This window comes from Mustelus asterias, chromosome 28, assembly GCF_964213995.1.
Source record: "Mustelus asterias chromosome 28, sMusAst1.hap1.1, whole genome shotgun sequence".
Lineage (NCBI taxonomy): Eukaryota > Metazoa > Chordata > Chondrichthyes > Carcharhiniformes > Triakidae > Mustelus > Mustelus asterias.
Window position 1 is genome coordinate 3282523 of NC_135828.1, and position 15552 is coordinate 3298074.

Sequence of the window (15552 nt, forward strand, 5' to 3'; positions counted from 1 at the left end):
GCTTTGTATTTCAGGTTGGCCTGTTGGGTAGGAGATGAACCTTAAACAATTTGAATATTGGAAGCTATGTTCTGACAGACAAATTACATAAATCGACACTGTCATTTCCCCCTCAAACACAATTGTGAAATTTTGATCAGAGCTTCACCCACTTGGCTTCTGCAGAAGCCCCGAGATAGCTTTGTTTAAATGAAAATAAATTGGGCAGGAAAGCGGCGAGAGAGAGAGCGAGAGAGAGTTGGGCTGGAGAGTGGTGAGAGAGAGAGAGAGAGTCGGGCTGGAGAGTGGTGAGAGAGAGAGAAAGAGAGAGTCGGGTTGGAGAGTGGAGAGAGAGAGAGAGACAAAGAGAGAGTCGGGCAGGAAAACAGCGAGAGAGTCAGGCAGGAAAGTGCCGAGAGAGAGAGATTCGGCAAGGGGAAAGGCAAGAGAGGCAGTCTCAGGGAACAGAATGGTGCCAGTCGGGTCACACAACCTCCATTGGTCCTGGTGCAAAATGATCTCAACCCTTAGACAATATTATTCAGTGTACAGGCTTACCCCCTACATTTTGCCTAAAAATTTGGTCTCAAAAATCTGACTTCTACACAGGTACATACGGTAACAATTATACCCAAAAACCTGGTACTGTGAGGTGTTCCTGCTTCTTGAACACAAATCTCGGTGATTAATTAGTTTACAAAGTTACTCTGGGTTATAGCCTAATGGAAAATGAAATTGAATTCTCATCAACCAGCGATGAAATGAAAAGCAGATCACGTAAAGCTGTGTATTAATAAATGTTTGGAATTTGGAAATTAACGTGTTTAACAGTAAACTTCAGATGAAAAGGTAACAAACAAGTAACAGGATTAGTAGGCGTCTAGAGAAATTGATGTGCAAATTGCCATATCAGAATTGTTTATCAGAGATCAGTGGGGCTATTGAAATAATAACGTCTAAAGGGGGATGGGAACCTTTGCAAGGATTCAAAGCAGGGGGAATTAAGAACAAGAGGAAAAGACAGTAAGGAGAATAAAGAAAGTGATAGGCAGAGAAATCAAGGGCCAGTGTCGGGTAAGGACCGAGCAAAAAATAGTAGGAAAGGGAAAAGAAATGTTAAAAGCTGAATGTTTGGAGCATTCGAAACAAAATGGATGAATTAGTTGCACAGATAGATGTAAAGGGGGATGATATTGTTGACATTACAGAGACGTGGCTCCAAGGTGAGCAAGGATGGAAACTAAACATTGAGGGCTATTCAGTGTTTAGGAAGGACAGACAGAAAGGAAAATGTGGTGGAATTACATTGTTGATTAAAGATGATATTAATACAATATTGAGGAAAGATATTAGCATCGATGATGTGGAATCTGTATGGATGGAGCTAAGAGACAACAAGGGGCAAAAAACATTGATGGGGGTGGTTTACAGACCCAAACTGAAGTGGTAATGTTGGGAAAAGCATTAGATAGGAAATCAGAGATGCATGTGTTAAAGGAACATCTGTGATTATGGGTGACTTTAATCTGGCAACATGACAGCTAACAGCTTCATTGGGGAAGGAGGCTAGTTTTCCATCCACCAGTCAGACATGCCATCTCCATCTAATTTTCAGAGAGGGCAGTCCCACCTATGATCAGAGCCACTGAGGCCTGTTCCATCTAACCTTTAGAAGCCACAGTAAATTGCAGATATTCTCCTCTTAAAGATGCAGTTTCGTGCCTTTGCTGAAACTGGAAAAGGTGTTTTCCCAGACTTGGTGATCGAAGCTGTGTTGTGTGCTAACTGTGAGCTGGATTTGACTTATAGGGCGGGATTTTACAGCCTTGCTCGACCTGAGGCTGGAAAATCCCGCCCGAGGTCAACAGACCTTCCCAGTGTCCGTCCCTCGTCTGTTCCGATTCCCGTGGTGGATGGGGCGGTAGAATTCCGGCAATAGGAGTTACTAAAGTAGATGTTGTTTGGGAAAAGACTGAGTGAGTCCGGGAAACGTGGGTATATTTTGGGAACAAGTGGTCATTTCTGATTAAAGGTGTGTTTAGTTATTAATATCCTGAGATGCTGTTGTGTAATTCATTCTTGTTGTGTGTTTTTCTTTTCACTTTAATAAATACTTTATTAACCGTTTATACAATAACTGGTTCCACATTGAGTTATACATGGTTTCTCACATTATTCCAAACAAATATACACCATTGCGAATCAGTGCCTCAAGTTATCCTTTGTGGTTTTGAGACACTCTGGCTGGTAACATCAGGGGGGGTTCTTTCTCTTCAATGTTTCTGCCAACTTGGGGATTGGTGGGAACTATCTGGGAATGGGGAGGAAAGTGACAGTGAAACATGGCTGTCCGACACTCTGACTTAGCTGGGAAAAGCAATCTTGCTCAGCCCATACCAGGGTGATTTAACATGACTGTTGTGTAGATAGCAGGCCGTGCCCCTAGCTATCTCTCTGATATCAAGGTTATCTCCTACTCTGGTTTGAGAAGCTGCAGACATGGTATTGACATGAAAACAACTTCACACATCTTCTGCTGCAGTTAATCAAATTCCTTATTGATGAATCTGCCTTGGGTCAAGCCATTCTCCTTTTAAAACCTTTTAAAAATCAGCTGGATTTTATTGATGGGTCGTAGGTGCCCCCAGGATAGCAGTGGACCATGGAACAAGCGAAAAGAGAGTGGGCATGGTGAGATGATCATGTAGAAATAAGGAGAAGGAACAGTGTGACAGCGAAATGGAACCCTAGGTTATAGCAAGCACTGAGGAAGCTAAATCTGTACTTTGTTCCTGTCTGGAATTGTTAATCCGTGTAAAAAGCAAATCATTTCCCTTTGCACAAGAGTATTAAAAAAAAGTGTCTGACACCCTCAATGTATTAACTGCTCTGTAATGATAAAATGGGAGTGACCTAGTTTCCCAATGGTGAACATTTGATCTGAAACCTACCCCAGGAAAATACTGATTCAAGCGGCCATCCTGGAATGCTTTTTGTGAAAGTGAAGCCTTGACATGGACATTATTTTAGGGGATGATTACCTGGGGAATATATTTTTCCTTTATTTACTTATGGCAGAGAAACTGAAAACCAGCAGGAAGGAGAATGAAGCAGGGTTTTTAAAATTATGGTAAATTGTCTGAACGTTCAAAGCACCAGATCCTATTTAAATGTTCGAATGTGTGCAAACCAATCACGAATAACGTCTAGAAGAGCTGAGGTCGTGAGATTCACACTGTAGGCAACGTGACCCAAAGACCTTAAAAGTGGCAGCATGGTGGCACACTGGTTAGCACTGCCGCCTCACAGCGCCAGGGACCCGGGTTCGATTCCCAGCACTGTCTATGTGGAGTTTGCACGTTCTCCCCATGTCTGCGCCTGGTTTCCTCCCACAGTTCAAAGATGTGCGGGTTAGGTGGACTGGCCATGCTAAATTGTCCCTTAGTGTCAGGGGGACTAGCTAGGGTAAATGCATAAGGTTACGGGGATAGGGCCTGGGTGGGATTGTGGTCGGTGCAGACTCGATGGGCCGAATGGCCTCCTTCTGCGCTGTAGGATTCTATGTAAATCTATGTATGTGCAGGTTAGACGGATTGGCCAAGCTAAATTTCCCCATAGTGTCAGGGGGATTAGCAGGATGACTACGTGGGGATAGGGCATGGGTGGGATTGTTGTTGGTGCATGCCTGATGGGCTGAAAGGCCTCCTTCTGCGCTGTAGGGATTTTATGATTCTATGACAATTGGCACCCAATATCAAAAATCTAACCAACAGTGATGGAGTACACCTGAATTTCCAAACTATCGGAGAATTTGAAACTTAGCCAGTAGCTCCCATCGTTTTCAAAGGTTGAAAGAGAAAGAAGGGTTAACGCACGAACTAAAATTAACATTAGAGTACTAACAGGGAGCTGACATGAATTATTGAAAAAATTAAGCATTTATGACGGAAGATATTTGGAAACATCTTTATTCCTGTCCTTGAACTGTTAAAAATAAAAAAAGCGAAACCTAGAGATAAACATTTCAAGAGCTTGAGTTTTCAGCTCCTTATGTTCATTATCCATAAATCTCAATATATTAAAAATCACACTGGAAAGCTAGATAGTCATTCATTATATCCACTAGGTCCATAAGTAAATAGAGTTTGAGAGACAGATTACTTACTGAGAGTGCAGAATCTCCACGCTGACCCTGGAAAATGGAAGTTTAATCAGATTCGCAATGTCAATACATCATTTCTGTTATTGTAGCAAAATGATTAATGTATTACGCTGCGATTTCAAACTCAACTCCTCCCAAATTCAGATAGATTTTTTAACTGCCTTTTTTGTTCAACATAAATAAGGATAGAACATTTCTCCAATTATTAGAATAACAGCAAAATATTTCAGATGCTAGAGATCTGAAATAAAAACATTTGAGTGCTGGGAAAACTCAGCGGGTCTGGCAGCGTCTGTGAAGTTGCTGCCAGATCTCTGGAGCTTTCTCCATACATGTTGTTTTTATTGTATGGCGGGTTTGTTCAGTGGGTTCCCCCGGGTCCGATGTGACCTGGTGAAGCCCCCCCACCCCCACCCCCCACCGAGGTCATGGAATAGGCCTCATGGGATGGTGCGGATGGGTGGGGGAGAGGGTAGGGGGCTCGTTGCCCGAGTGTGTGGGAGAGTGTGTGACTGAATGAGTGAGTGTGGGAGAGAGAGAGAGGGGGGGGGGGGAATGTGAGGGAGAGAGAGAAAGAGAGGGGGGGGGTAGTGTGAAGGAGAGAGAGAGGGGAGAGTCTGAAGGAGAGAGAGAGAGAGAGGATGGAATTTTCCCCAAACCCTAATGCACTATTCCCCTTTTAATCATAATCCTAGGAAGTAAGGAGATGGTTCAGTATGGAGCGTGGATATGTACAAATGGTGCCAAAGGGTTAACCCAAATGTTTAATCTTGCAACATTTCTTAAGGAGATTTCCAAGATCCATGTGTGGGAAATGTGTATTGTGACACATCTTGTGAAAGATCAGTGTGGAAAAGATTCCGATTCGGAGTTAGTTACTGGTGATTCTTGCTAGTAGAACAAACCAAAATTGCTAATATTTTTTGTTTAACTCTCAGATCTCACAGACCAGGCTTTCCAAATCTTCTCTCCACAAAAATAACTTTTGGATCTCAAGACCCTGAAGTTGTCTGGCTCTTTAATTGAGCCTAAAGGTTTATTCATCAGTTTTACAGAGATTGGATGAGATTCTCCGGTCTCCCAGCCACGTGTATCCCGCTGGCGGGAAGTAGCACATTGTTTGCCAGCGGTGGGATTCTCTGGTCCCGCCGCTGTTGACGTCACCTCAGGAAACCCATGGTCAGGGGGTGCACTGCCGGCAGGACTGGAGAATCCCCCCAGCGTGAAGGGCCAGAGAATTTTAGCCGTTATGTTTCCCATGGAAGACTAATCTAACATCATCACCTGTTCTGAACCATCTTACTTTCAAAGTGGAAGGGTTTAGGAAATGACAGATTGTGGGATTAACTGCCTGTTATACACTGTGCTCATTATTCACCTGTCACATTCCTTGCCTGATTTCCCTTTGCACTGTAGTCACTTTGGTGCTAGCCCATCCCTTACCCCGCACAGTGGTTAGCACCGCTGTCTCACAGCGCCAGGGACCTGGGTTCGATTCCCGGCTTGGGTCACTGTCTGTGTGGAGTTTACACGCTCTCCCCGTGTCTGCGTGGGTTTCCTCCGGGTGCTCCGGTTTCCTCCCACAGACTGAAAGACATGCTGGTTAGGTGCGTTGGCCGTGCTAAATTCTCCCTTAGTGTATCCGAACAGGTACTGGAGTGTGGCAACTAGGGGATTTTCACAGTAACTTCATTAACATTGCAGCGTTAATGTAAGCCTGATAAATGATAAATAAACTTAAACTGCTGAAATTGCAAGTTCCATTCTACATCTCTCTAGGTACAAAGGTGGAACTTTTATAAGGTCGATATAAGCTGAATAATACTGGCAACTATAGCCCATGCTCACCTTATCACCCTTTGGACCATTCAGACCCTGTACAGACACAAACAATGAGTCACATTGGAATGTCATTGTGGTAAAGGAGATATAAAAGGTTAAGACACGCTGTCATGATGTAAACAGTCAAATGGTTACTAAGATTAATAAGAATTTAGATCAGGAACATACCTGGCAATGAAAACATTTTTATCCTAACTGTACTTGGAATGAAACAAAACATCAAGGGCAACCAGAAATGTATATTGCAGCAGCTTACGTCAACTGGAGTTAGATAGACATTCAATCGATTTCAGAGCAGTGACAATTTTCAAGTGATGGAATTGGGTCCAGATAAATGCATTTGCTTCACTGCCTGTGCAGAGTTCCATAAGACCATAAGATACAGGAGCAGAATGAGGCCACTCGGCCCATCGAGTCTGCTCTGCCATTCAATCCTGACTGCTATGATTCTCATCCCCATTCTCCTGCCTTCTCCCCTTGATCCCCTTATTGATCAAGAACCTATATATCTCTATCTTAAAGACACTCAATGACCCGGCCTCCGCAGCACTCTGTGGCAATGAGTTCCACACATTCACAACCCTCTGGCAGAAGAAATTCTTCCTCATCTCAGTTTTACAGCAGCGTTCCTTCACGCTGAGGTTGTGCCCTCAAGTTCCAATCTCTCGCACGAGTGGAAACATCCTCTCCACGTTCGCTCCATCTAGGCCTCTCAGTATTCTGTAAGTTTCAATTAGATACTTCTAAACTCCATCGAGTTTAGACCCAAACTCCTCAACCGCTCCTCATTTGACAAGCCCTTCATTCCTGGGATCATTATGTAGATTAATCCAGAAACTCAGCTAATGTTCTGGGGACCCGGGTTCGAATCTCGCCAGGGCTGATGGTGGAATTTGAATTCGATAAAAAAAATCTGAAATTAAAAATCTACTGATGACCATGAAACCATTGTCGATTCTCGGAAAAACCCATCTGGTTCACTGATGTCCTTTAGGGAAGGAAATCTGTCGTCCTTACCCAGTCTGGCCTACACGTGACTCCAGATCCACAGCAATGTGGTTGACTCTCAACTGCCCTCCAAGGGCAACTAGGGATGGACAATAAATGCTGGCCAGCCAGTGACGCCCATGTCCCACGAATGAACAAAAAAAAGGCTGTGGGTAGCACGCTAACCTTGGAGTCTTAAGGTCACATGGGTTCATGTCTCACTCCAGTATTTGAGCAGAGAATCTAGGCTGACACTTCAGCGAGTGCTAGCTGTTGAAGGTTCAATCTTTCACGCAAAATGTTAAACCCAAATCTATTCCCACTTCTCAATGGCCGTAAAAACAATCCATGGAACTATTTGAAACTAAGCAGGGGAGATTCCCTGGTGCTCTGGCTAATGTTTATCCGACAATCAACAATCCAAAGTGTACATTAACTGCTCACGTATTTCAGTAATGTTTGTGAAAATTTGTTGTGTGCCTGTTAGTTTGCCTATAAAACAATGAGCACACTTCAGTGTAATTCATTAAAAAGGTGCTATATAAATGCAATGTCTCTCCATCATCCCCTTCCCCCATTCCTGCTCACCACATTCTTCCAAGGACTGGACGGTTGCCCCATTACTCCCATTTTAAAAAGTACAATTTGTTTTCAAATCAGGTTATAGAAAAAAAAGTTTAAAAATATAGGTTTCCCCTGGCGAACGGATTTGGTCATCAGAGAATGTGCAGTAATGCAAAGGCACATTCAAACCATCAGTGCTGGAGCCTTCGGGTAGCAACACAGCTGGGACTTAAATCCAGGAATAAGTGTCCAGTTCTTGAACTCCCAGTAAGGAATCGCTTTCAAATATTCAGCCTAATTTTTAAGGACTGTTTGTGACGCAGCTTCACTGAGGCGAAAGTCTTGTGCAACAGGCAAATATCAAAATTAATAATTTGAACACAAGCATAAAACAGGTACAAAAAATTATTCTTTTTTTTTAAAAAAGCAAGTGCAGTGAACAATAACTTTCTCGAAGTTAATGTTACATCAGGAGTTGTAGATATAATTTGGCTGGTTTATTCAGGCAACAATCACTGACAAAGTAACAGATGAGATGCTGAATGTAAAAAGACCAAAACCTCATTTGCTCGGAATGTAAAGCAGCCGCTTACAGCCATAAAGCTAAACTTCCAAACAATTACAGAATAGCTTGACTGTCTGCCTGATGTACAAAATGTCCTGTTACATAAACGCACCCATTTCTCTTACATCCCCTTTCATTCATTCTCAAGTCTGAATTACTGTTACATATTGTTACACATATGTTTCTGTGCTCAGACAATGACCTTTACCACTCAAGCTATCATCCGTGAAGAACTGCAATTTTAAAATACTAAGCTATATTACAGAATTGTTACGGTGCAGAAGGCAGCTTGGTCCATTGTGTCTGCACCGACTCCACAAATGAGCATTATGTCTTAATGCCATTCCCCTGCCTTTTCCCCGTACCCTGCACATTATTTCTATTTAGATAATCATCTAATGCCCTCTCGAATGCCTCGATTGAACCTGCCTCTGCCACACTTCCAGGCAGAGTGTTCCAGACCCAAACCACTAGCTGTGTGAAAAAAGTTCTTCTCACATCACATTTGCTTCTTTTGCAAAACAATTTAAATCTCTGCCGTCTCGTTCTTGATTCTTTTACAACTGGGAACAGTATCTGCTCTGTCCAGCCTCGTCAAATCTCTATCAAATCTCCTCTTAGCTTTCTTCCCTCCAAGGAGAACAGTCCCAAGCTCTCCAATCAATCTCATAACTGAACTTTCTCATCCCTGTAAACCTCTTCTGCACCATCTCCAACATGTTCACATCCTCCCTATAATGTGGCACCCAGAACCATACACAATATTCCAGCTGAGGCCTAACCAGTTCAGCATAGCTTCCTTGCTGTTGTGCTCAATGCCCCTATTCATAAAGCCTAGGGCTGTGACCTTACCGGCCATTAACACCCGCCGCCACTGCAAGTGAGGACGGAGAACTTGGCACCCAGCCAAATCCAGAAAATCCTGTTGGCGTGAACTGAGGCAAGATTCCAGCCTAGGAGTCGGTTAGTTCACTTGGCTGGTTCATGATGCAGAGCGATGCCAACAACGTGGGTTCAATTCCTGCACCGGCTGAGGTTATTCGTGAAGGCCCTGCCTTCTCAACCTTGCCCCTCACCGGAGGTGTGGTGCTCCTCAGGTTAAATCACCACCAGTCAACCTATGGTCATCTGGGACTATGGTGACTTGCTACTTAAAGCTTAGGATACTATATGCTTTATTAACTACTTTCTCCACCTGTCCTTCCACCTTTAATGATCTCTGCACACATACACCCAGCTCCCTCTGCTCTGAAACACCCTTTAGAGTTGTACTCTTTATTTTATATTGTCTCTCTATGTTCTTCCCACCAAAATGAATCACCTCACACTTCTCCACATTGAACTTCATCTACCATCTATCTGTCCACTCCACCAACTTGTCTATGTTCTTTTGAAGTTCTGCACTGTCTTCTTCACAGTTTACAATGCTTCCAAGTTTTGTACCTTCCACATACTTTGAACTCGCCCCCTGCACATCAAGGTTTAGATCATTAACATATATCAGGAAAAGCGAGGGTTCCAAAACCGACCCTTGGGGAAGTCCACTACAAACCTCCCTGCAGCCCAGAGATCAATCAATGGCTTCTGGTTATAGCCTTGCAGAGCTTTCAATCTCATTGCTTAATATGTGTTTAATGTTTAATTCAGAATCACAACTTACCTTTTCTCCTTTTTGCCCGGGGTCCCCCTTTTGGAAATCAATATGAACAGATGAAGAACGTTAGGGAATTTGCCCACTGTCTATATAGTCTTAAAACTTATCAAACTGTATAGATTACAATCTGGAAGGCTTGCTTACCTTTTCACCTTTTGGGCCAGGCAAACCCTGTGGGAGAATGGAAAAAGAAACAACTCTCAGGGTTGCAATAAACAGCTGAGTGGATTGTGAGTTTTACTCCTTTAAAATGTAAGAGCATGTTTTTATAATCCTGCATAGAATGATCATCAGGATGTGTCAGAACTGGGGACAGTACAGGAAGGATGGAGAGAATGTTACCTATAACTTCATTCAAATATTTGGAAGGAATTGGCAATAGTGAATTGGCAAATGTTCCTTTGGGAAATGAGATACTGGTTACAAGACAGAAGGAGGCTATTCAGCCATATACTCTACGCTGACCCAAGGTGACCTTTTCAAAAACTTCAAAATACTTTCCAAAAGAATCATAGAATCACGCAGTGCAGAAGAGGCCCTTTGGCCCATCGAGTCTACACTGACACATTCAGAACACCTGCTCCAAAATTCTACCACCTTTCCTGCCCCGATTCTCAGCACGGAAATCTCCGTTGGTTTCGGGCAGGATTTTCCAATCTCGCCTGAGCGAGGCCATAAAATCCTGCCCCTGAACTCCAGCCTAACCCCATCTGCCAGCACTTGGCCCATTGCCCTGTCTGTTATGATGTGCCAAGTGCTCAGGTACTTTTTTAAGGATGTGAGGCAATCTTCCCCCACCACCCTCCTAGGCAGCACATTCCAGACCATCACCACCCTCTGGGTAAAAGGTCTGAGAAATAATTTTAATCATCAACAACCTTTCAAAATTTTAGCTGATTGGATGAAATATTAATTATTTCATGCTGTTACAGACTTTCACTGGGGGCAGCTCATATTAGGGGTATTGGCTGGGTTGTAACAACTGAATTGTTTACTGTCTATTATATAAAACAAAGAACAAAGAACAACAAAGAAAATTACAGCACAGGAACAGGCCCTACGGCCCTCCAAGTCTGCACTGACCATGCTGCTCGACTGAACCAAAACCCCCTACCCTTCCGGGGACCATATCCCTCCATTCCCATCCTATTCATGTATTTGTCAAGACGCCCCTTAAAAGTCACTATCGTATCTGCTTCCACTACCTCCCCCGGCAACGAGTTCTCACCCACCACCCTTTGTGTAAAAAACCTGCCTCCTTTAAACCTTGCCCCTCGCACCTTAAACCTATGCCCCCTATTAATTGACTCTTCCACCCTGGGAAAAAGCTTCTGACTATCCACTCTGTCCATGCCCCTCAAAATCTTGCAGACTTCTATCAGGTCGCCCCTCAACCTCCGTCGTTCCAGTGAGAACAAACCAGGTTTCTCCAACCTCTCCTCATAGCTAATGCCCTCCATACCAGGCAACATCCTGGTACATCTTTTCTGTACCCTCTCCAAAGCCTCCACATCCTCCTGGTAGTGTGGCGACCAGAATTGAACACTATATTCCAAGTGCGGCCTAACTAAAAGAATGGACGGAAAATTGTGTTGGTCATGTAGCGTATATACCAAGTGTAGTGTGTCAAAATTCGCAGATGACACTAAGATGGATTGAAGAGCAAGTGTGCAGAGGACGCTGAAAGTCTGCAAAGGGATATAGATAATCTAAGTGAGTGGGCGAGGGTCTGGCAGATGGAGTACAATGTTGGTAAATGTGAGGTCATCCATTTTGAAACGAATAACAGCAAAATGGACAATTATTTAAATGGTACAAAATTGCAACATGCTGCTGTGCAGAGGGACCTGGGTGTCCTTGTGCAGGAATCTCAAGGACTTGGTTTGCAGGTGCAGCAGGTAATTAAGGCGGCAAATGGAATTTTGTCCTTCATTGCTAGAGGGATGGAGTTTAAAAACAGCGAGTTTATGTTGCAGCTGTATAAGGTGCTGGTGAGGCCACACCTCGAGTACGGTGTACAGTTTTGGTCTCCTTACTTGAGAAAGGACATACTGGCACTGGAGGGGGTGCAGAGGAGATTCACTGGGTTGATTCTGGAGTTGAGAGGGTTGGCTTATGAGAAGAGACTGAGGCTATACTCATTGGAATTTAGAAGAATGAGGGGAGATCTTATAGAAACATAAGATTATGAAGGGAATAGATAAGATAGAAGCAGGGAAGTTGTTTCCACTGGCGGGTGAAACTAGAACTAGGGGGCATAGCCTCAAAATAAGGGGAAGCAGATTTAGGACTGAGCTGAGGAGGAACTTCTTCACACAAAGTGTTGTGAATCTGTGGAATTCCCTGCCCAGTGAAGCAGTTGAGGCTACCTCATTGAATGTTTTTAAGGCAAGGATAGATACATTTTTGGACAGTAAAGGAATTAAGGGTTATGGTGAGTGGGCGGGTAAGTGGCGCTGAGTCCATGAAAAGATCAGCCATGATCTTATTGAATGGCGGAGCAGGCTCGAGGGGCCAGATGGCCTACTCCTGCTCCTAGTTCTTATGTTCTTATATTGAATACCCCATTTTGTATTTTAACCACATCACAAGCACTGGTTAAAAAATGTGACCCACATTATTTAATATCTTACAGCTGCAATAAAATGTCCCCGTATTTAATTATATGTCATGCCTGCTTATTTGAAACAAAACTACCATGCCTAAAATCTGAAATAGTAAGTGTTGGATATACACTGAATAACACGGAGAGAATCTGCATCAGATATGTTAACTTGTTTTATATGTCAGCTGCCAATGGCCCGGATGTCCATTCTTAGCACTTTGCGATTTTTAAAAAATTAAACATTTTGTTTCCAGTCTTACCATGTCACCTTTAGGACCAGCCTTTCCCTGAAATGACAGAAATAGAATGATAATTAATAATATTTACTTTATTTATTTCATCCCCCCCAACAACTCCTAACATCTCGTGAAAATTGGATAACAATGTCATCGACGCAAGTGCTGCTTTGTTCGATTGAAGTCTGCAACATGAGAGTAACATTTGGACTATTACATCTCTGATCACCCACAATCGCATATTCAATGGTTTCCTCATTTCAAGTAAGTTTTAAGTTTATTTATTCGTCACAAGTAAGGCTTACATTAACACTGCAATGAAGTTACTGCAAAATCCCCCAGTTCAATAACATTTTGTTAACTGGTACACTTAATAAAAACCGCCACAAAGACAGCCGTCCCCCAAATAAAAACCAAAAAGGGAGAAAAGCCTACTTAACCAATAAAAAAAACCCCCAAACAATTCTAAACTCAATCAGCCAAGACCTCTGGAACGTTCACATTCAGTGATATCAGATCAGCAACCCATCTGATTTGCTTTGGTCACTATTCTGATCTCATCAGTTATATTGATCCAGAGATAAGGGTTCAGACATTTACGGGACTCAGTATTACGGCCAAAGATCACAACACTGATAATCTAAGAGCTTCAAGCAGAGGACATTTTGACCATATCAAGGCATGTCAGCTGGCTAATAACACAGAGGCTGCGCGTTCAAATCTGGCCAAAGCAATTCGTGGGATTGAGAAAGTGAAACAAGCAAAAATCCCAAGGGATTTTCCGATTGTGCCACTCTGCCTGATCTGGCCCACTTGTAACTCCCATCCTACATTACATGGTTGACTCTTGGGGGGTGGGAGGGGCAATTGATCTGGTGTTGTAGTGTAAAATGGAACAGGAAATGAAGCTGGGGGGAAAACAGTCTTCTAATTCCTTGTCGTCCATTTTGCACATGGTACAGGCTCAATTTCACCTTCCTAATGCCCCATGAAGTGGCCGAGCAAGTCACTCCATTGGGAAAACCAATGATAGACAAATAAGGTATTTGAAGCAACAAACTGGAAGAGTTAAAATTAATCTATTCGTCACAAGTAAGGCTTACATTAACGCTGCAATGAAGTTATTGTGAAATTCCCCAGTCGCCACAGTCCGGCGCCTGTTCGGGGTCAATGCACCCTAACCAGCACGTCTTTCAGACTGTGGGAGGAAACCGGAGCACCCGGAGGAAACCCACGCAGACACGGGGAGAACATGCAAACTCCACACAGACAGTGACCCAAGCCAAGAATCGAACCTGGGTCCCTGGCGCTGTGCGGCAGCAGTGCAAACCACTGTGCCACCCTGCCACTGTTATTGCTGAATTACCTTAGAGAAATAAATTAGAAAAAAATACATAATATACTCACTGATTTTCCATCCAACCCTATCGGACCCTTCAAAATAAATCAAATGTTAGTGAATATAAAAATATGAATGAACTGCATCAGAGCATAAAAATCAATTGGAAAGGGTGCCAATATAGAAAAGATTGAACCGTCGACATGACAATGAATTAGTTGAATGAAAGGTTAAATGAAAATTCAGCAATGGAATCGTTAGCAGCACAAACACTAAAGCAGAGGACATCATTGCTCCATTACTGACTGGTTTAACAGCCAGTCCTTTTGTTAAGATGCAGTTTTAAATGGCTCCCATCAGCTGGTAGTGAAGTGTGTAAAGCACGCTCAAACCTGGTTCAGTTTTATTGTTTCAATATGTTCACCATAAAAGAAAAACAAACGGAAGCTGCTTGGCAAATTGTACAAAATACAGCTGGCAAGAAATCAACGTGTGACACGGTGAATCAGTTCTGACAACGCGAGCTGTTAAAATGCACTTCTTCCACTTTGGCGCAAGTTCAGGTACTTTACTCACACTCAACCTCTGCTCACTTAACACTTTACTGAAGGTGTGAGCCAATGAAATGCACACAAGCAGATATTTGAAACACTGTTGCATTTCAGTTGGGGTAAATAGAAATCAGTGCCATTCACATTTTACAATAAACACAGGCTTTCCTTCAAGAAATGGAATATGGTCCAACAAGTATCAAGGTGTACACAAGATTCTTGTATTCAACTATTCAATGCACAATCTCAGCTCTCTTACTCCTACTATATGCTCACTATTCCCCTCGCTTACAGTCTCATTAGCTACTTGTTGGGTGTGCGTGTGCGCGCGTGCATGTTCCCGTCTCTGTGGCAGACCATTCATTATTAAGGCAACATTACAGGTAACATAAGAACATAAAAACTAGGAGCAGGAGTAGGCCATCTGGCCCCTCGAGCCTGCTCCGCCATTCAATAAGATCATGGCTGATCTTTTCATGGACTCAGCGCCACTTACCCGCCCGCTCACCATAACCCTTAATTCCTTTACTGTTTCAAAAATGTATCTATCCTTGCCTTAAAAACATTCAACGAGGTAGCCTCAACTGCTTCACTGGGCAGGGAATTCCACAGATTCACAACCCTTTGTGTGAAGAAGTTCCTCCTCAACTCAGTTCTAAATCTGCTTCCCCTTATTTTGAGGCTAGGCCGCCTAGTTCTAATTTCACACGCCAGTGGAAACAACTTCCCTGCTTCAATCTTATCTATTCCCTTCATAATCTTATATGTTGCAATAAGATCTCCCCTCATTCTTCTGTGGTAAAGGAATGTTACCAAAAGTTTATCCACAGCACAGAATTCAAATCTCTCATAAATTCACAAATCGAGTGTTATTTGCCTGAACCTTGGTAATGAATTAGTAAAACAGGAACAGAGGCAAAACTCTCCAGCTGTTCACACCGGTGAGATCTTCCGCTGCTGCCAATGGCGCATCCCTGCTGTGGGTTTCCCAGTGGCAAAGGGTGCACTCAACTTGAAACCATGTTGGTTGGGCCATGGGCGGCACGGTAGCACAGTAGTTAGCACTGC

At 43.2% G+C, this 15552-nt stretch overlaps 1 protein-coding gene across 1 annotated transcript in view; it reads right to left on the reverse strand.

Annotated features, from left to right (window-relative positions):
• Window positions 1–15552, reverse strand: part of col13a1 (collagen, type XIII, alpha 1) — a 234378-nt gene that overhangs the window by 82247 nt on the left and 136579 nt on the right. The window contains exons 9-14 of the mRNA XM_078199346.1: window positions 14002–14028; window positions 12619–12645; window positions 9898–9924; window positions 9760–9786; window positions 5990–6016; window positions 4145–4171 (exon numbers count right to left, since the gene is read on the reverse strand). Coding sequence (XP_078055472.1) covers window positions 4145–4171; window positions 5990–6016; window positions 9760–9786; window positions 9898–9924; window positions 12619–12645; window positions 14002–14028 — 162 coding nt within the window. The remainder of the gene's footprint in view (window positions 1–4144; window positions 4172–5989; window positions 6017–9759; window positions 9787–9897; window positions 9925–12618; window positions 12646–14001; window positions 14029–15552) is intronic.